The sequence below is a fragment of the Xenopus tropicalis genome, chromosome 6 (assembly GCF_000004195.4).
Source record: "Xenopus tropicalis strain Nigerian chromosome 6, UCB_Xtro_10.0, whole genome shotgun sequence".
NCBI lineage: Eukaryota > Metazoa > Chordata > Amphibia > Anura > Pipidae > Xenopus > Xenopus tropicalis.
In genome coordinates this window covers 143,357,942-143,380,485 of record NC_030682.2, presented here as the reverse complement: position 1 = coordinate 143,380,485, position 22,544 = coordinate 143,357,942, and the positions used below count along the sequence as shown (strand labels likewise).

General features: G+C 40.1%; 1 protein-coding gene across 2 annotated transcripts in view; it reads right to left on the bottom strand.

The window, feature by feature from the left end:
• Positions 1-21,072: 21,072 nt before the first annotated feature.
• The window catches only part of phf20l1 (PHD finger protein 20 like 1), a 57,181-nt gene continuing 55,709 nt past the window's right edge, over positions 21,073-22,544 (bottom strand). For both annotated transcript variants that reach the window (XM_012965165.3, XM_012965166.3), the window contains exon 21: positions 21,073-22,409. In XM_012965165.3, coding sequence (XP_012820619.2) covers positions 22,267-22,409 — 143 coding nt within the window. In that variant the 3' untranslated portion in view covers positions 21,073-22,266. The remainder of the gene's footprint in view (positions 22,410-22,544) is intronic.

The following is a 22,544-nucleotide window of genomic DNA, read 5'->3' as shown; positions in this document are numbered from 1 at the left end:
AGCGAGACATCTGAGAGAGACATCAAAGACAGAAGATACCTGACTGTTGAGACCTTCTTCAGAAGTCAAGAGCACAAGATGGCCGGAGTGAGTGCTCCTGCGCAAGAGTTACGACTCGCAGCCACTGGGGACCATAGGGGTCCATGAAATCAAAAGACGGATAATGAACAAACTTATCCGGAGAATGGAAAGAAAATTCAGAATGGAGATGGACCTCCGAAATCTCCAGCGGCTGTGGTCGGACATTAAAAGAAGGTGTCCGGATTTAGTCGAGGAGGTTAAAAACGACAATTAGGGGCGTATTTATTTTGCTGTGTAAAACTAATTCGCTGAAAAAAACAGAGTAAAAAGCTGTGTAAAATAAATGGAAAAGATCGCCGTACGTCGTTATTTTCCATAAGTTCCGGTGGAAGAAAAAACGCCTAAAACAATTACGCCGATTTTACGCCATTTTTACACGGTGAATTTTCTTGCCGTTTTTTACACAGCAAAATAAATATGCCCCTTATTGTATTTTATTAATGTTTCAAATCATACGTTAATTGAAATAATTTTCAATTTGTATTTTTAGAAAAAAGAAAATATTTAATAACATTCAATATATATGTATATATGCATGTATTTTTAATTGGTCTTGAAAAAGGTCTTAGGAGGAGACTGAAACGTCGACCTGATACACTAAGTTTTTATGGAACAATAATATTTTGTTAAAAAGGATCCCTGTGTGCACCCACCTTCTTTGGAATATATGTGAGTATGCCTATTGGGTAGCACCCGGGTCTATTGGCTAAAGCACTCTGGGAGTGCTGAAATTGTTTGAATTTCTGAATGTATATATATATATGTGTGTGTATAATATACTAAAACAACATCTTTTAATATTATCTCACAGAACTTGTGCAGGATGATGTACCTGGGGGTCCAGAGGCCCCAGAGGACTGGGAGGTGGAAGCTCCTGAGGATCCCACAGGAGGGACCATCAAATCAGAGCGAAGATGTGGGGACCCAGACTACGCCTGAGCGGTCCGACCCTATTCTTCTCTCAATCCAGGAGGACATTGCTTCCATCAAGTCTACTTTGGTCCAAATAAAGCAAGATATCGCTGACCTTAAGGCTAGCAAGGCCTAAGTTTTGTAAATAGTCTTTTTGTAAATACATATATATATATTGTTTTATGCTATTGATAAAAGGTTTTTTGTATATTTGAATTGGGGAATGTATCATTATTTTGCGTTTATTGATGGTATTCTATACTTTCATGCCTGGCTTTTTGTATTTTTTATATGATTATATATGATTTAGACTGCAGGGTGGTGGTTTCTGAAGCCCTTGGATATGTATATTCTAAATGGCTGATATAAAATGAGCTTATTACAGGGTTAGGCACTAACCCTGTACACTGTGTAAATGATATATTGGGGGTATAAAAAGGAAGTGACACTAACATGCCACACCTCCTCTGATGAAGCACCCATTGGTGCGAAACGCATTAGGAGAGTGGGTACCATGAGACACTGGGATGCACCTTTCCATTGTTTGGTATAGTATGGTTTGTTTCATTTGAAATTGTTTGTTTAATTTTGAGCCATTAAATGTTATTTTATCTCACTGAAATATTTGTTGTTTGTTCATCAGTGGGATACAATTTGTAGATTCCCTTTCCCAATCTAATCTATTGTATCTATATTGTATTCTATACTTTCATGCCTGGCTTCATGTACGTTCTCCTCCACTCTTACATTTATCCATAACAGCATGAATGTGCCTTATTTATCTCACTTAGTACATATTTTTCAATTATCAGTTCACTGCAGTAAGGGGGAGGGGTAAGGGGAGTTGTATACGTGGAGATTAGTCGCCGGCAATAGCAAATATTTATTTTGGACAACTAATCTCCCAGTGGGCCACTGTAGGGGCAGACAGGGAGATTAGTCCCCCACAATTCATCTCAGCTACCGCGACTATTGTCATCAAAATGCCTTTCCACTGGCAACAACATAAATTGCCCTACATGCATGAACAGTAAAGACCCCCATTAGGACGACCTTAAGTAGTGCGTCTTGAAAGTTACACCCGGGATACTACACATGTAACAACTGTTGAAATGTTGGATGGAGGGCTATGGCTGGGGCACACTTGATGTGTGCTCACTATATTCCTCCATCCCGCATGAATAAGGTCTCTTCGTAGTTCAATATCATTTAGAGAAATACAGTAATTACTCTGTTACACTGATACAGTTTATGTTAAAGGCCATCCGTTTTCAGTCATCTACTTAGTTACCTGTTTGTGCCAGAAGCAATATGTGGGTTGTACTAATAGATCACTGAAGAAAAGAATAAGGGAACATTTAAGTCAGATAAAAAAATCCTTTAGCAACAGAGAAAAGCAATATAACAAGAATTCCTTTAGTTTATTTGTATCTGTATGAGGCAGTCTCCTCAAGCCTTATGATTTGTTTGTGAAACCACAGAGTGACCCTACCTAAGCAGATGAGAAAACCCCGCACTACACTGATGAGCCTCAAGAAAAGTGAAACCAGTCTGTAGTTGGGAATCTGAGCAGCTATTATCCCGGCTTCTGCTTTAAAAACCCAGTGGGTGACATTTAGCCTATAGGATAAACCCATGTCAATGGGATTTTCTTGGAGCTTGTTTGGAATTCATTCCCAAATTTCCTTTTATTTGTGTCTGTATGAGGCAGTCTCCTCAACCCTAATGATTTGTTTGAGAAACCACACGGTGACTCTACCTAAGCTGATCAGAAAAGCCTGCACTACACTGATGAGCCTCAAGAAGGGCGAAACCGGTCTGTAGTTGGGAATCTGATCAGTTATTATCCCGGCTTCTGCTTTAAACACCCAGTGGGTGAGCTTTAGCCTATAGGATAAACCCATGTCAATGGGATTTTCTTGGAATTCTTGACCTTAGAAAAGTGGATTGATAACCTTAACAACATGCCCTCTCCTGTCTTTTTTTATTTTAGATCTTAGGATATTTAGGAACAACAATGGCTTACATACCACTGCCCTCCACCATTGCTGTCATCCTTGTGATACTAGAAAGGGGGTCCCAGTACTCACAAATTCTGTGATTTGCAATAACTCTGACCTAATACTAAGGGATATTAAACTACAGGGGATGCGTTTATCCATCAGCCGTGTGTCGCACTAGCCTAATACCAGAAAAAACTAAATTGTGTTTTTAAAATGTCATGCAATCTATTAGCCAGAATGCTTGGGACCTAGGTTTTTCTGTATAAGGAAATCTTTCTATACATAGGATCACCATACATCACGTCAAAAATAAATAGCTTTTTTAGCAATATATATTAAGAAATCCCATACTGTTAATGATAAAAAAAACGATTTTCCAAACCCGACCTTACTAGGATACTTCTGAGGATGGCATCAAAAAGAGCTCATTTAGATTCTGCTGGACCTTCTGACCATGCAGAAAGAGAATCAAAGGTGAGCGCTATAATTTGGCAATAAAGATGAAGTACAAAATAAACCTTTTTAAAAACGAATATTTTAATGTGATCTCAGACTGGGCTCTTTCTTGGCCTGTGCATATATAAATTTATTAGTACTTCATCTTTTACCAGTTTGGCTTTTTATTTTACAGCAAAGGGCACTTTTGTGTTACTGAGCTGTTTCCGCAAGTATTATTTCTAAAAGCTGTGTGTGTCACTTTCTATAGAAGCTGGATTGTTATAGTGCTCAAGTAGTATGTAGCAAATGAATGAGGCAGGCACACTTATTAAAGCTGGACATAAAACTAAATTGTATTAAAATATTGGCTACCAACATATAGTGGGGTATAAGCACCATTTGTAACATAGGCTTCTACAGGCCCACATCCTGCTTACAATTTAAATAGCCCTATTACTTTCTCTGTGTGTTCATAATAATATATATTATTTATTTTGTAGCATTATTATTTATTGAAATGCAGACAAGAGTCTTTACTCAGGACCATGGAACTTCCTTTCCTTTTAATCCGAGAAGAGCAGCAAGGCCTATAGCAAGTCAAAATGTCATGGACGAAAATGACCCATTAGTAGAGTGGGAAACATTAACTGGTGCACATGCAGAAACTGCATTGTCATGGCAACAAAAATCGGTTTGTTGAGAGATACGCAATGTATTCACTCTTATTCCTAAAGGAGGACAGTGTGTAAAAGATTTTAAACCCAAATGTTATTATGTTTTATGTTCAGAGTTTTGGGCACAGTCAGTCGCAGCCATACTTACAGACCCCAATACAATAGGCAACAGTTGAATCTTTTATATATATATATATATATGGGTGATACATAATAATAGCAACCAGGATAAAGGTGACAGAAAGCGTGATTAAAACCCTGGTCAGGACTGCTCCAGATGCCTCCCTACCCCCTCCAAACACCAATATTGACAAAAATGCACTGATTAAAAGAAATTTATACTCCAAACAATATAGGTGTCTATAAATCATTCATAGAAAATTGCCATTTTAAGTACTAAGGGCCGCCCCCTGGGATCATAGGATTCACAGTGCACACAAACAAGCCAAGGCACACATACATGCTAGGCCCCATCTGCCAATGAATGGGCAGAGTTCTGCCTTTTGCTCCCAAACTACTTCCTGTTACAGTTAGACCAGGAACTTGCGCAAAAGAGCATATAGATGTTTCACTGTCATGGCTCATAGTTACCTAGGATCTGGCATTAGAAGATCGACACCTGCATGTGCAGATAATGCATTCTCACAGACGTACCCTGACCCACACGGATAGTATGTTTGATATAAATCTCCAGAAGATTATGATGCTTCAGACATGGCTCTTAGTTAATTATTTTATATTTTTTTTATATAGTTTGTTAAACATATCCAAGTAAAATCTGTTCTATTAATATTCAATATGATAGATATAGATAGATAAAAGGTATTTGTAGACAGATAAAGATACAGACGATCAATTTCTTGATCATGGTTACTATAAAGAAATTGTCTTGGAAGCACAGTTAGGTAAAATGACCTACTAATGTTAAGAATAAAGATGAAAGCCTCACATTTGTAACCAGATATACCATGGCTAGCAAATAATAGAAGAGCATTATCTGTACACTTAAAACCTTGCAAAAGTATCTAGACGAAAATCTAGACAAAGGCTTCATCAGGCCTTCAGCTTCCACTGCAGCTGCAGGAATCTTCTTTGTTGAAATGAAGGACCACTCTCCATCTATGCATCAACTTTAGAGAGCTCAATAACATAACAGTCAAGAACAGATATGCATTACCATTTGTCCCCAACTGATTGAACAATTAAAACAAGCAACTGTGTTCTGGATCTTGGAGGAGCATATACGCTTATCTGCATAAGGGAAGGCAATAAATTGAAGACAGCTTTATGCACACATAATATTCATTTAGAATACCTGGTTTTCCCTTCGGCCTCTACAATGCTCCTGCCACGTTTCAAAATATGTGAATGGCGTATTTAGAGACTTCTTGGACATCTTTGTCATATAGATTCCCTCCGTTCAGCACACTTATGAGCTACACATGAAGTTGGAAAAGTGCGAATTTGAAAGATCCTTGGTTGAGTTTTTGGAATTCCTTGTGTCACCTAAATAGACCCCAAGAAAACTGCAGCAATTATTAAATGGTCTATACCCAATTCTCAAAAGGCTGTTCAGCGTTTTGTTGGCTTTGCTAATTTTTCTAGAAAGTTTATTTAAGACTTCTCTCTTATTCTTCTGGGCACTTTCTCTCTGGCTAAAGAAGGACCGCCTGAGCCATACTACCATCCTCCGGGTATATAACTCATCAGGCAGGACTTGGAACTGGTGACAGCACAGTCTCAGGCACTGCTTGGTATCTGCAAACTGCTTGCCAGCTTGCATTTCTGGGGCACTGGCATGATCAGTACACCTTCAGCAGGATACTAACGGAAGTGCTATGGGCAACAATATTACACTCATGAAGGCTCTTTTCCTTCCACTCAACCCAGGCAGAGTGGATAAGATTGGAGCAGGACTTTTTCCTCATTGGGCATTTTCCAAATTGTCTGAGAGCCATTGACTGCACTCATGTTCTGCTCACACCACCCGGGCATCAGTGACAATACCAGATAATCTATGTAACACCCACAAGTTGTTAGAGAGTTGTTACTAAACAGAATCATGGGCTCGTTTGCTGAGTTCCCATTGAAAAACTTCAAGGTGTCACCATTAAGTGTAGTCCCAAAAATATGAGCCAGCTTTTCAACTCCTGCCCATAAACCCACAATGCTTTCATTGACTGGGATTTTATTTTGATGGGATATTTTAATTTGACAGATGTCTGCTAATTTTTTTTTTTTTTTTAAATAAAAAATAAGCCAGAGGCCGGATATCAATTTGTCATTCACTATTTTGACGATTTTTTATTTATGTAGCCCCATAGGACAGACACTTGGGAAAGGCTCCTTAATACGTTCATGTGGTTAGCAGGTGAATTCGGAGTCCCATTGGCTCCTTAAAAAACTGTTGAGCCATCAACAGTAATTACTTTTTGGAGTACAGAATCCAAATGCAATTAAGATTACCCACTGATAAAATAGAGAATATAAGACTGTTGTTAACCAATGCCTTTTAGGCTTCAAAAATGAAACAAACAGCTGCAGAGCTCCATGGGTCATTTAAACTTCCCTACCAGAGTAATGCCTATATAGAGGATTTTGTTAGGTGCTTAAGGCTTCTTGAATTAAATGGCAGTCATTTCAAAAACAAAATAGTTTTACATGAACCGATGAAGACTTTGTTCTCTGTTGGGTCAATTAATTACCTCTATAATAAGAAAACTACCAGGTATTTCTTTTTGGACCAAAGCCCCTTGGTACAACAAATAATTAAACGAGTTTGAGTTGTTTTTGCAGTCACAATAATTTCACCATCCAAGTCAAATCCAGGGGGGATTTTAGAGAGCGACATTCAATTGATAAAGGGTAGATTTCGTATTGATATTCACTCTTCTAAAACTGACAGGTTAGGAGAGTCTATAAACCCCCTCTTATGTCCTCTGTTAATAACTACAAAGTTTTTGTTGGAAAGTGCCGTTCAGTTAAGGGCCCGTTTTTCAGATATAAAAATTTAGATTTTTTTTTTTTTTTTCAAACTCATTTTTGTCTACTGGATGAAAAATACCATTCACATTTATTCAGGATTGGGGCAGTGACAGTGGCTGCTTTCTAGAGCTTAGGTGAGTGAACAATTAAGAGAATAGAAAGGTGGAATTCAGACTGCTACAAAATGAATGACCAGCGTTGATCCAATACTCACTTGTTCATGATTCATTGAATTGTTTCTTACTGATGTAATTCAACAAATTTGAATTGTAGGACATTCTTATGTGCATTGGGAGAAGTTGAGAGAGCAGGAATCCACAATGGTGGATTGAACTTGTATATTTCAGATTAGAAATATAAATATACATGGAAAGGTTTGAGATAGGATCACCTCATCCCAACATTAACCTTTATGTAGAAGAAATGTGGATACCCCAAGGTAAGTGTTTTTTATTTAGGAGGAAACAATATAGTATTTTAAAGACAATTTCCTTGATTAAGTCAATAAAACAAGATTTGTGCCAAATTTCTTTACTTATGCGCAATGACTTGGAGAGTGGTGACATAGGATTGTTTAGAGAGGACAAAGTGCAATAGGTTTAACATTTTCAACATAGGTCTGCAGAATGAGGCTGAAAAAGTTTTGTTTTGAGGAGGGAGCTAAGCACAAGTTAAGAAGTTAACTGGTTTGGTGTGGCCAATATCAAAACCTAAGCTGGGTTCTGGCTGGTATCATGGTCCAACTTGACTGAGATATGATTGCAGAATGATTGATGAATGGATTGATGAATTAAATGATACAGAGCTTGGCCATGGATCATACATTTAATATTGTTTTTTGTTGGAATAAAATGTTAACATTTAGCTCAACAGACAGGGAACTGGAAGCAACGCTTGAGAAGAAAAGCGCCTTACCCAACCAGATTGAATGCCATTGAAACCACCTTAACCAGCAAGATTAGAAACATTTTTTTATATCCAAGGATATAAGCTACTGTGCTTGTAAATCAAAACCTGCAACTATATGAACTCAACAACAACTTTACTACAGCCACTAAAACCTATGGTTGTTGTTTGGCCTTAATATGTAGAGAGATTAATGGGGGTTGTCAGTTAAGAAGATTTTAGGACGTGTGAAGTAAACAGATTGTCAGGCTATTAAAAAACATATATGGAAAAGTACATATGCCCAAAGGGCAGCACACATCGATTATAGAGAGTGCAATAACATAAAGGTAAAAAAAATATCCATTACCCCTTGAGTTCATATATTTCAAAACAAGCAACTGTTCTGTAAACTGGATATTCGTGGAGCATATAATCTTATCAGGGATAAGGAAGGTGATAGCTTTACACACACTGTATATTCCTTTTAAATACCTGGTTTTGTCCTTCAGCCTCTGCAATGTTCCTGCCGCTTTTCAACATTTTGTGAACAATGTATTTGGAGACTTTTTAGACATATTGTTAAGAAGTATCTGGATGATATTTTAGTGTTTTAGAATTCCCTGCAAAAACAGAGTTCATGTAAAGACGGTTCCCTCCATTTTGGAAATACTTATTTCACCTAATGGTATCCAAATAGACCCCACAAAGATTGTAGCGATGACATGGCCTATACCAATTTCTCAAAAGGCCATTCAAAGTATGTGGTCTTTTTATTAGAAAAAGTTTAGATGGACTCCTGAAGCCCATAACATTGCCTGTGTCCCTTCCAATCAATGGCCATTTAATGACTGGGGCAATTACTTCTACCCATACACCTTCTGGCCTTTCCCAAAGAAATGAAAAGATGATGTATTTTTTACATTGAATTTCTTTACTGAAGAACTTTGCAGGAAAAGATATTAATAAATTAAACATAAAACAAGAGATATTGATGACAAATGTGCTTTTTAACATCATTCAACATTTCCACAACAAATATTAAGTTACCCTAGGCCTAAGGTGCAGGATGAATGCAGTCTAAGCATGCTCTTCAGCCTAGAACAGCCCTGTTAAACCCCCAAAGGAGAGAGTCTTGGAAAGGGTTACTCGGTTGCCACCAATAATGTCTTGCGTGAGATTCCTGATGCACCCCTCGGGCCAGGTAAGGCAAAGTTCAGTCAAAATAAGTCAATGACATAGACTAAATAAAGATAATGGACATTAGAGTAAGGAGATTTAGTAGATGTCCTTTTTAGTTAGCCATAGAATAATGAGGGAGGAGGAGACATGTTTGTCAGCCCAAAACATGCATTTTAACACATAATGTGCCTCTGAAGGGCAATTAATTGAACAGGAATAACTTTGTTAAGCCAATTGCAATATCAGTGTTATCACTGCAGGCATATGAGATGCATAGCATGTACATATAGATGTACGGATTTCTCCAAATAAAGAGAATTTGATATGTTTAAATGAGGATTTTAGAATTGTTGCTAAGTAGCCCAAGACACAGGCATGGCCAAATTTATCTTTAGACAAACGTACAACGCACAAAGAAGTTAGAGCAAATGCACTTTGATGTTAAACGTGTTTCCCAGGGAAACCAAAGATGTCACGTTGGGCACCTCATGGTATGGCCACAAGGCAGTCACGCAAGGCCATTGTATTGAGATGGTCTCACAATATAAGAGCATCAAGTTGAAATGAAAACCATAGAGTCCCAGTTGGAGATATTAGAATCCTAGAATAAAAGTTGGCTGTAAAATCACTAGCTAATCACATTTCTACAGACACTTGGAACAATACATATTATATATTAGACAATCAGAATACTTGCACAGATTAAAACACTTGTACTACTCTAAGGTAACATTAGCTTTGCAGAGCGATTTGACAAAATTGGAAAACTGGGCAGCAAACTGGAAAATGAGGTTCAATGTTGACAAGTGCAAAGTTATGCACTTTGGTAGGAATAATATAAACGCGAACTATCTACTGAATGGTAGTGTGTTGGGGGTTTCCTTAATGGAGAAGGATCTAGGGGTTTTTGTTGATAACAAGTTGTGTAATTCCAGGCAGTGTCATTCTGTGGCTACTACAGCAAATAAAGTGCTGTCTTGTATAAAAAAGGGCATTGACTCAAGGGATGAAACATAATTTTGCCTCTTTATAGGTCCCTGATAAGGCCTCACCTTGAGTATGGGGGGCAGTTTTGGGCTCCAGTCCTTAAGAAGGATATTAATGAGCTGGAGAGAGGGGATGGAGGGGTTAAACCATGAGGTGAGACTGTCGAGGTTGGGGTTGTTTTCTCTGGAAAAGAGGTGCTTGCGAGGGGACATGATTACTCTGTACAAGTACATTAGAGGGGATTATAGGCAGTTGGGGGATGTTCTTTTTTCCCATAAAAACAATCAACGCACCAGAGGTCACCCCTATAGATTAGAGGAACGGAGTTTCCATTTGAAGCAGCGTAGGTGGTTTTTCACGGTGAGGGCAGTGAGGGGGTTGGGGAATGCCCTGCCGGGGGATTTTGGGTAGGGGGTTCCTCACGGTGAGGGCAGTGAGGTTGGGGAATGCCCTTCCTAGTGATGTGGTAATGGCAGATTCTGTTAATGCCTATAAGAGGGGCCTGGATGAGTTCTTGAACAAGCAGAATATCCAAGGCTATTGTGATACTAATATCTACAGTTAGTATTACTGGTTGTATATATATATAGTTTATGTATGTTAGTGTATAGATTGGTAAGTATAGGTTGTGTGCTGGGTTTACTCGGATGGGTTGAACTTGATGGACAATGGTCTTTTTTCAACCCTATGTAACTATGTAACAAGGCCTCCTCCCTATAAGCCAAATTGGTAAAAAAATAAAGAAGCACAAACTAAAATAGAAACCATTTTTTTCCAAAGACAAGGTCAGACCCACTTCCTCACCCCCTTGCCCATTAGGCAGCACTTGGGGGGGGTGAGGTGCAGAAGCGGCCTGTAGACTGACCCTTCGACAGATTGGGAAGAGGTGGGTTGTTTCTGTTCCATTTAGTAATTGTTTCTGTTCTGAACAAGGATGCCCAGTCTTTTCCCTGTAGCTGTTTTAGAGCTTTTGTAATTTAAGATCAGTCAGTGGGTTTTAGTCTGTAGCACTGTCTCCATTAATTCCCAAGTGTCGCCCTACCAATGACTGAATGGGGAATAGGCTGATTTGCAAAGGAACTTCAGCAAAACTGGAGAACCCATAGGGAATCCACAGACAAGAAGAATTAACATTAGGAAGTTTTTCATGTTACATTATAGGGCAGATCTCCATACCTTATTTTTCTATTTCATTACCTGATAGAAATTCACTATATTTATTAATAACATCAGGAAAACTGTTTTTCTCTTGTGCTTATAAATACTGGAATGGAGGGGCCCAGCCCATACCAAAAGGAACTGCTATGTTAGCATGTATTATGCCATACCAAAAAAATAAATACATCTTTAGGGATATTTACCGTACGCCAAGCCCATGTATCAGCTGGTCAAGCTGCACCAAGACACAAAACCCAGGGTGGAGCAACTTGCAGGTCCCCAGCTGCTCTACAATTCAAGGCATCCCACTGAAAGTTACAGGATGGAAAGTTCTAGAGTTCTAATTTAAGAATATCTAGAAAGCCTTCCAGCTGAACAAACCTGTATTTAATTGGGCTGTTTTTTCCAATAAAATTCCATTTTCCTCTTATCTCTCGACTCCTGTACCAGCAAGGATCATAGAATATCAGTTATTTATTCTGTCCCTTCCTATTTCATCTCATTAACCTTCCATTGCTTTGCTTTTTTCTTTCTACAGAGTTTCACAATATTTGTTCATTTATTATTTCTATATAATTAATTCTATTTTTGCCTATGTAAAAGGCAACTTTCCAATTTTTTTATATTTATCAATGTAATTGCAGTTTTATCCCTTTCTGTTCTCGGAATTACATTTTCGTTCACTATACACAAACAGGTTTCGAGTGGAATTCCATTTTAATAGGGTATTTTATTTGAGGGGATATTGATTTATAAAATATTCTCTAGCCAAGCAACCTCTGCCACCTCCCTTTATTTGGGCCCACAACATTACGTGGTTTCATAACCTTTGAATGATAATTAAGAACCTATTGGTTGTTGTGAATTTGAGTCTACCACAAAAAAATTGTGAATACCATAGCTTTTTAATAATAATTTCCAGAAATCGTGACATTTAAATCAACATTTGTTTCCATTAATCCGTTTTTTTCCCCCAAACAGGAAATCCTTCAGCGGCCATTTTAAGAACAATTTTAATTACTTGCTTTTTGGAAAGCATAGGAGAAGGTGGTGTTTTTAGAGCTCCCCAAACCAAGTTGTTTTTTGAAAAAAATAATACCCAACAGGGCAAATAAAAACAAGATTATACATCGATATGTGAACATTTCTTAATAAAGAAATTAATATTTAATAGGGTGTCCTAATTTATTTATGATTAGAAATTTGGCAAAAACTACTAAATTTAGCAAAGTCAAAATGTATAGCTTCCAAAAATATATATTTCTCTAGGGTCAACTTACTGCTATGGGCTCTTGTGACCCTTCAAAAATGCAGGTAGTGTGCTTGTTTTGCAGAAGCCAATATTATTATATTATTTTCCTTTTGGGGTCTCTGCATACCATACACTATGCACAGAGCACTTTTACTTGTTCTAAAGGCCTTGGCATTCATGTTAGTACATCATGAGATGTGCAATATAAGATGCTGTAAATGTTGGGGGAATAGTACTGGGCCAGTCAAACTTGCTGGACCCACTTAAATTAAGAATTAGAATTTCAGAAAGATTGCTATGAAGAAACTGGCGGAGGGAATTGTGACTCTAAGTTCATGAAACACCAAAAATGTTGCACGTCAGAAAAAAAACATTTTGACGCAACAATTCTTGTTGAGGCGAGAGATAATTCTTTTGATGAGAGACAATTCAATGCCCTCTCTCCTTCCCAGAACCAGTCACAGTTCCAGAAGCCGGCCATACACGTTAGGTCTTTAAAAGATCTTATTATCGTAGGACCAAGCTGATCTTGAAATGAGCATTTAAAAGTATGATTTGCCCATCAACAAAAACAACCACTTAAAATGCTATCATCTAGTTGAAGCTAGGAAAACTACCTGCTTGGTCCTGCAAACAATTGGACAATGGGCAAGTTTCATTAACAACGAAAATTTTCAAACCTGCCCAATTGATTTATTGACTTACTGTATATACTCGAGTATAAGCCTAGTTTTTCAGCATCCAAAATGTGCTGAAAAAGTCACCCTCGGCTTATACTTGAGTCGGGTGCCATGGGTCCCTCCAGACTAGCACACTCTGTCCTTTGTGTGCAAATTCGGCCACCCACAACCAGACCCTCCAGTGCCTGTTGTTTTTGTTGACCCTCTTCTCCACTTACAGAGCTAGTTTACTGTTTTTCTTTTAAATAAATATTTAAAAACATATACCCCACTGATGCCTCAATTAATGTAATTGTATTGGTATTTATTTTGATTATTGAAACTTAGCAGTAGCTGCTGCATTTCCCACCCTAGGCTTATACTCGAGTCAATAAGTTTTTCCAGTTTTCTTAGGTAAAATTAGGTACCTCGGCTTATATTCGGATCGGCTTATACTCGAGTGTATGTTTGATGAAAAATCCCTATGATCATTTGGTGCCCACTAACCTAACAATTTGATGGATTTGTCTGATCATACTGAAATTGTTAGGGGGAGAAAACCCTTAACGTGTATGTCCAACTTTTTGAATTATTTAACAGATTAATGGAAACTGTTTTGCTGAGCTGTTATTGACTTGGGCCTTGGTCCTGCAGCCAGTCCTTCCCCCTTCCCAGACCCAGTCAGACAGTCCTGGATCCTTACAATTTTTTTTTACAGCCAGATAAGATAACTAGACAGTAGTATAAACTGTTTTATACAAAACATGGTTTCTAGATTTAGCCAAGGAAACAGGACCTACATAAAGCGCTAACCTACATGAACATACTATTGGTAGGGGACAACCCCACTAAACTAAGGTTATACAAAGGTGGAGTGAAAATATCCTTGTTATCTCTTTTTACGCTTTCTCTACTCTTTTCGATTTCTATTTATGTAGTTATGTATGTTAAATTGAAAACTGTTGAATAAAAATCTTCTTATTTTGTTCAGCTCAGCTGTAGACTTGGCCCTGCAGCCTGCCCTCGCTCCTTCCCAGAAAGACAGTTTCAGACGACACTTAGGGGCTGATTTACTAACCCACGAATCCGACCCGAATTGGAAAAGTTCCGACTTGAAAACGAACATTTTGCGACTTTTTCGTATATTTTGCGATTTTTTCGGATTCTTTACGAATTTTTCGTTACCAATACGATTTTTGCGTAAAAACGCGAGTTTTTCGTATCCATTACGAAAGTTGCGTAAAAAGTTGCGCATTCTTCGTAGCGTTAAAACTTACGCGAAAAGTTGCGCATTTTTCGTAGTGTTAAGTTTTAACGCTACGAAAAATGCGCAACTTTTCGCGTAAGTTTTAACGCTACGAAAAATGCGCAACTTTTTACGCAACTTTCGTAATGGATACGAAAACTCGCGTTTTTACGCAAAAATCGTATTGGTAACGAAAAATTCGTAAAGAATCCGAAAAAATCGCAAAACATACGAAAAAATCGCAAAATACCGATCATTACGAAAAAAACGCAATCGGACTCCATTCGACCCGTTCGTGGGTAAGTAAATCAGCCCCTTAGAATTACTTTACAGCCATATGAGATAACTAGACAGCAGTAGAAACTGTTTTGTTCAAAACATGCTTTCTAGAATTATCTAAGGAAACAGGACCTACGTAAACTGCTAACCTACACCTACACAATTTTGATAGGGGACAACCCCACTAAAGTTATTCAAAAGTGGAGTAAAAATTCCCGCTTTCTCTACTTTCTTTTTGATTTCTATTTATGCAGTTATGTATCTGTTAAACTGAAAACTGTTGAATAAAAATCTTTTTTTTTAAGAAAATACCAATTTATCCAGCTCAGCTGTAGCCTTGGCCCTGCAGTCTGCCCTCCATTTCCGGGATAAGGAAATTTGGGAGGCGGCACTGGACTTGCTACCCCAAGCTCACAATCTCTGCTATAGACATATATGCAAGTTACATTTCTCCACATCTCAGTAAGGCCACACTAGGCCAATTGGGCTCATTCTCGTCTTCCGCTTTTCCCTAGTCAACAATCCATGTATTGTTATGGATCTGGTAATTGAAAGCCGTTAAGTAAAAACTTGCAGTAGGGGGAGACGCGCTACCATGGCAACGCGTCTCAGGAAATGGGTCATAATTGTATTTCTGGCTTTACGCCGGTGTTCCGGATGGTTGTCTAATTCATACACTGATATATCTGTATAAATATCGATACTGGTGGGTACATTGGATTCATTTGCTCCTGAGGAAGCGTGCAGAGAGCACGCGAAACGCGTTGAGCTACTTGAGACTTTTATTCATTGCTTTTTATCACAGCTACACTGTAAGTAGCCTGCATTGAGCAGGGTTTTATATTCATATTAAACGTTTTTACAATATCGTTGCCTCCTCTTCTGCTCTACATACACTGAGGTATCTGAGCCCCCTCCAATCAATTGCCCCGTTGGGTTGGACCTACATGCTCCAGTTCATGGTGTTCTGGTGAGCATTTAGTATATCTCATTTACTACAGAGTTGGGTCAACACGTTTTAACCGGTATATTACTAAGCACGTGTGGTGTTAAGATCATTCATTATCCCATTGATCTGCACTATATTTGTTTTTGTTTCTTTATTTCCAATGAAATAAACGCATGCACTTGAAAAAAAATCAACTGTTTTGTTCAGCTCAGCCGTATCGTTAGCTAAGGGCCTATTTATTATACTGTGTGAAATAAACTCACGGAAAAGTGTATAAAGCTGCGTAAAATAAATGAAGTTTGCTGTGCGAGCGGCAGATTTTAGTTGTTTTCTGGCTCAAGAAAAACTATTAAAAAATGACAGCGAAGCCCTGCGAATGTTGTCAGTTATTTACACCGCTTAATAAATCAGCCCTTTAGAATTAACAGCCAGATGGGATAAACAGAGAAACTTGCCCAGCAGCATTAGCCCCAGCCCTGCAGCTCTCTGCCTCCCACACACACTCAGTCTCACACATACTGTCAGATAAAAATCTGATAAAAGTTTTTTTTTTATTATTGTATTTCTTTTTGTTACTCAGCTCAGCTGTAGCCTACCCCTGTCCCTTCTCCTACCCCTGCAGCCCACCCACTCCCAGTCCCCCAGTCCCCCAGTCCCACACCCATTTCGCAGGCCCCACAACCCTATGCACCCAACATAATCCCCGCGAAATCTGCCACACGCCAGCTCCAGCCTAAGCCTTTTATAGCCTCGGTTGCCCTGCCTCTTCGTGACGTCAGTACGTCTTCGGCGAGCGTGTGCGTCATCGCGTCAGCCATCGCTGCCAAGAGAAGGGCAAGCCGGAACGGAAGCCTGGGAAGGCGGGGTGCTGAGTGTGGGCGGGGCCACCAGTAGTAGGAACTGCGTTACCAGGGATGCCGGGTTGGGGGTTTCCAACGTACAAACCCGCCAAGGTGCAGATTTGGCCTAGTTTTTGGCGCCTTGGCGGGTTTGTAGTTTTGAAACTAGGAAGTTTTTTTCCTCTGACATTACTTTCCCAGTGCATGCTGGGTAATGTAGTTTGCGTTTTACTATTAGCCGACAGGTAAGCTTAATATAAAACTACAATACCCAGCATGCAATTATAGACAGAAGCTCCCCTTTCTATTCCTCAGTACTGATCCTGAACATGAAGCAGGAAAACTACTATACCCTGCATGGACTGGGCACAGAGGGAATTATCAGCCATCCCACTTACTGGGGAGGGAGTACAGGGCATGGGTAGTGATTATATGGTTTAAAAAGTTTAAAATGTTTTTTTGAAATTTTTTTCATTAAGCATATTGGGCTATTTTTGGGCTACTTTCAAAGCGGCTTTTGGCTAGTTTTGGGCTGGTTTCAGAACTGACTTTGGCAGGTTTGGGAAAAAGAAATCTGGCAGCCCTGGTCGTTACCCAGGCCCTTATAACTAGTGGGTAATACACCCCTACCTGGGTAAATTCAGTTCCAGGGCGCCATTGCTTAGTTTGTGGCAGTGGGGCCAGTGTAGCAGGGGCTGCTGTAGCCCGAATCCACTGAAGCCAAGCAAGTCCTTCCGTGCTGCAGGAAGCTGATGGGGAAGGGCTGAAAGCATTTAGTTACACACCATTTATAATATACTTATACCTAATAGTGATGTACAGGCCCAACATATTCCCACACCCACCCTAAAGTTGGCCATATACTGGCCAACTTTAGGGTGCTTGTTTGGCGAGGTCCTAAGTGAACGGATCTTCTCCGCCTATGCCCAGTGTGGGACTGGGACGCCAGGGGCCCACCAGAAAACCTTAGACCCTAGGCCCGCTCAAACTATTATTCCTCCTCTCCTCACCCAACCTCTTTATTCTCCCAGTCTCTTTTATTTACATGCTAGCATCTATTCTTCCATCTATTTCTACTCTTTCTTCCCATACAGAAATAGGGAATGACCATGAAACAGGCCAAAAGGTCAAGGGCAGGAGGGCCCACCGGCACCTGGCCCACCGGGAGTTTTCCTGGTAGGCCAGTCTGACATTGCCTATACCCACTTATGGGTGGGCAATATCTAGCTAATCCAACTGTGCCTATGCCCGCCATTTTAATTAGACCGTTTGGCACTAGGGCCAAACAAGTTAAAATGGCGGGGTATAGTTGCCATCGGATCAGGGACCACATCAATGAGCAGATGTAGTCCCTTATCTGACGGAAAAATCAAACCTGCCCGATCGAGTTCTCGCCGATTTCAGGCCAGGTATTGGGTAGGCATGTTGGGGTGCCCATACATGGGCAGATAAGCTGCCGAATCGGTCTAAAGAACCCATATTGGCAGCTAAACTCTGCCCGTGTATGGCCACCATACCCCGCCGAGCACTAATCCAGGCCTGACTGAGGCAGAGGATGAAAAGGGACCTGTAAACCTGACCTCTTCCTGGCCCCCTTAACTAACGATCAGAAGGGGGCAGGATCCAGAAAACGCTATCCCACCAATGATGAGGCTAGCTTTCTGGAGAGAAGCCATATAGCATTTGTAGATTGTAAGCTCTTTTGGGCAGGGCTCCCTTCACCTCTTGTATCGGTTATTGGTTGCTTTATATGTTACTCCTTGTAGAGTGTAAGCTCTTTTGGGCAGGGCTCTCTTCCCCTCCTGTATCGGTTACTGATTGCTTTATATGTTACTCCTTGTAGAGTGTAAGCTCTTTCGGGCAGCGCTCCCTTCCCCTCCTGTATCGGTTACTGATTGCTTTATATGTTACTCCTTGTAGAGTGTAAGCTCTTTTGGGCAGGGCTCCCTTCACCTCTTGTATCGGTTATTGGTTGCTTTATATGTTACTCCTTGTAGAGTGTAAGCTCTTTTGGGCAGGGCTCTCTTCCCCTCCTGTATCGGTTATTGGTTGCTTTATATGTTACTCCTTGTAGAGTGTAAGCTCTTTTGGGCAGGGCTCCCTTCCCCTCCTGTATCGGTTACTGATTGCTTTATATGTTACTCCTTGTAGAGTGTAAGCTCTTTTGGGCAGGGCTCTCTTCCCCTCCTGTATCGGTTATTGGTTGCTTTATATGTTACTCCTTGTAGAGTGTAAGCTCTTTCGGGCAGGGCTCTCTTCCCCTCCTGTATCGGTTACTGATTGCTTTATATGTTACTCCTTGTAGAGTGTAAGCTCTTTTGGGCAGGGCTCTCTTCCCCTCTTGTATCGGTTACTGATTGCTTTATATGTTACTCTATATGTCCAATGTATGTAACCCACTTATTGTACAGCGCTGCGGGATATGTTGGCGCTTTATAAATAAATGTTAATAATAATAATAGCACAAATGCAAAGTTATTGGTGCTACAACTGGCCAATGACAACCTGTGCCAAAAGCGGTGGCCCATTTTGTTGCCCTGAACCTGCCCAACCCAAAAGAAAACCGCTAACCCCTAAATCTGCCATAATAACCACACACTTCCAGTCGCTTCCACGCGGCTCAGACATGGAATAAATACTCCTTTCTCAATGGGATTTACAGAAGCTTCTTTATTTACTGTTCCTTTGTACATTTTGTCAGATTACAATATTTATAAACTGCACACTCTTCCCTTTAGTCCTAGTCTCCCGCTTTACTTTAGCCTTTGGTTTGTGAAGATTTCGGTACAGACTCGACCTCTGACGAAAGGAGGGGGGGGACCTTTAAAGAACTGCAATAAAAAGACATCTCTTCCTTATAGTTATTTTAGTGGTTGTGTGGCGCTCACATGACCAGACTGCGCCGTTTCCTCATGCCCGCTGAGGATGAGCGCACACCGGAAATAAACAAACAAAATAAGAAGAAGCCAGTGTTGAATTACTCTGGGCCAAAAGAATAAAATATATACAGATCTATGCGGAACACTGCAAAATAAGGGTTACAATGTATATAAAGTATCTCTAGATAAACCAGCTCCGGGGATCGCCAGCACCACTGCAATGGGATCTTCCTGTTCCCTGTAGTAGTCATTTTGGCACATTTATGTAAAAATAGTGCATGCCAGCATAAAATAAAGGCTAAAATAAATGAAAAACGGATAAAATTATCATTAAACCAACGTTGTGTCCATCAGTCAAATGAGACAGATCTCACCATGACCGGGATCTGCAGGTCCAGCAATGTATATCTACTTCTCCCTTGTAAAGGAGTCGTTCACTTTTGAGTTAACTTTCAGTATGATGTAGAGCGTAATAATCTGAGAAAATTTGCAATTGGTCTTCATTTTTTATTATTTGTAGTTCTTTAGTTATTTCGCTTTTTGTTCAGCAGCTCTCCTGTTTGGAGCTTTAGCAGCTATCTGGTTGCTAGGGTCCAAATGACCTTAATAACCAGGGTGTGGTTGGAATGAGAGACCGGTTTATGAATAGGAGAGGGACTGAATAGACAGACAAGCTATACAAAGTAACAATTGTAGCCTCAACATAGCAAGAGTTTTGTGGCTGCCGGGGTCAGTGACCCCCATTTAAAAGCTGGATAGAGTTAGAAGAAGGCAAATCATTTAAAAACTATAAAAAATAAATAATGAAGACCAATTGAAAAGTTGCTAGGAATAGGACTTTCTATAACATACTAAAAGTTAACTTAAAGTTGAACCACCCACCAATAAGCAGTCAGGAAAAAAATATCCGCTGCTGGAGACTCAGATCCCCATCATGATGTGATTGTATTTGAATTGTATTATATTATATTGTATTTAAACTGCTGAATTCTACACCAAAGCGGAACCTGGGACTGTAATCAAAAACACAGCTTCCACAACTAAAGGACTTGGCCACCCTAGGGGTCTCATACCCTTTATACTATAGAGCAGGGGTCCCCAACCTTTCTTACTCGGGAGCCACAGTCAAATGTAAAAAGACTTGGGGAGCAACACAAGCACCATAAAAATTCATGGAGGAGCCAAATAAGGGCTGTGATTGGCTATTAGGGGCCTCTATGCACCCTATCAGCTTACAGGGGCTTTATTTGGTAGGAAATCTTGTTTTTATGCAACCAAAACTTGCCCCCAAATCAGGAATTCAAAAATAACTCCCTGGTTTGGGGGCACTGAGAGCAACATCCAAGGGGTTGGGGAGCAACATGTTGTCCCTGAGCCACTGGTTGGGGATCACTGCCATAGAGGAACCTGGAAGTATGGCCTGAAACATAAGTTCCACAACTGTAGGCCCTGGCCACCCTAGGGGTTTCATACCATTTACACCATAGAGAAACCATTATACTTTAAAACATAGGTTCTTAACCTGTAGTACATGGCCACCCTAGGGGGACCATATACAACCAGACAGAAACCTGGGAACATGGGCTGCACTCTTCTTTGCTAGAACTGCACCAGCACCTTCTCTCCAAGCACCACACCGCCATCTTAAAAGGCATCCCTTGTTGTTGTCCTGGCCACTTCACATGTGCAGTAAAGTAACACTGAAAGTGATTTACAAGAGTGGCCATTTTGCTACACTGCACATATGAACGGTCCTGGGCAGCTGCAATAGATCCTTGGGAAATCCCTGAGGATGGCAGGGAAATGTTTAAAGGAGAAGTATCCTAGGTGTTTTTCAGCAAAGGAATCAGTGGCCCAGGGTCCAACTTTTTGTTTGGACTTAAAAGAAAAAAAACAGATGACTAAAAAAAAGCAGATATTAGGCACAGAATGACTTGGTACCAAACAGCAATGTGGAGACCAGGGATGATTGGAATCCATTCTTGCTGTTCAGTCAAATCACATCTGAACCCTCTTAGCCTTGTGGATTAACTCCTTTCTTTCTTGTTCGGTACTGATGATATGGATTTGGTGCAGACCAATTGGAGACATAAATAAATCTGGATTGGCAAAGATGGAAGCCACCAGCTGCCTGGTGATTGGTTGCTGTTGAATAGTACACATTATATCACCCTCCTTTTATTCTTGTCACCCTGAGCGGATCCATAAAGTGCTAAAATCCAGGTCCGGAATCTCCACCGGTAGGTACCGCAGCAGTTACATATTTTTGATCTTTAGCTAAAGAACTACAGATGGAGCAAACGATAATGATGTAATTAGCACACATAATGCACCAGGGGGCATAACCAAGTGCCAGATGATTCTCCATGACCTGCCCCATCTGCATATCAGAGATACCCACCCTGCAGCCCTCCAGCTGCCACCAGAGGATTCTGGGAGTTATGCCACAACAGCTAGAGGTCCACAGATGGAGCCTCGGTGAATTCTATGGCTTGAACATTTAGTGCTGCTTTAATGAGAATTGGCATGTTGGATCGCAATATAAAGTTTGTGAGGCCAAAATTAAATGCTAAAATACACCGGAGCTTTTGAAGTGTCCTTTCTCCCGTGGAACTGCCATCTCCGGCACAGCGTGAAAAAAATCCTTGCGCCGCTCGCTAGGGCTGCCCATCTCTTTACTAACTGGTTCTCTCTCTCTCCTGGTTTAAAAGGATGTATTAATAATCCTTGCAAAGGATCAATACTAATAATATATATATTTGTTTCATAAAACTCGTACAAATTTTTTTTTTTTTCTTTTTGTATCCTAAATAGCAAAATAGTTCGGCACGGAGCGCCACGAGCTTTCCTTTCCATCGTCATACGGAGCATATGGTTGCTATTTGCTGCACTTTGCCCATGTCCATAAGAAGCTGCTTCATGCGTCTCTTTAACTGAGGCAGTCTCCCAAGCGGATCCGGCGGCTCCAACTCGCCAGTGAAGTCCAACCAGCTCTCTAGAACTTGAGATTAAAAACAAAGAACAAATTATACTCTTGCCTTATGCCCACTTCTCATTTTATATTGTAAGCTCTAAAGAGCAGAAAGACACCTTTACCTCCTGCATCCAGTAGTTGTATGTCTCATGTATACACTCT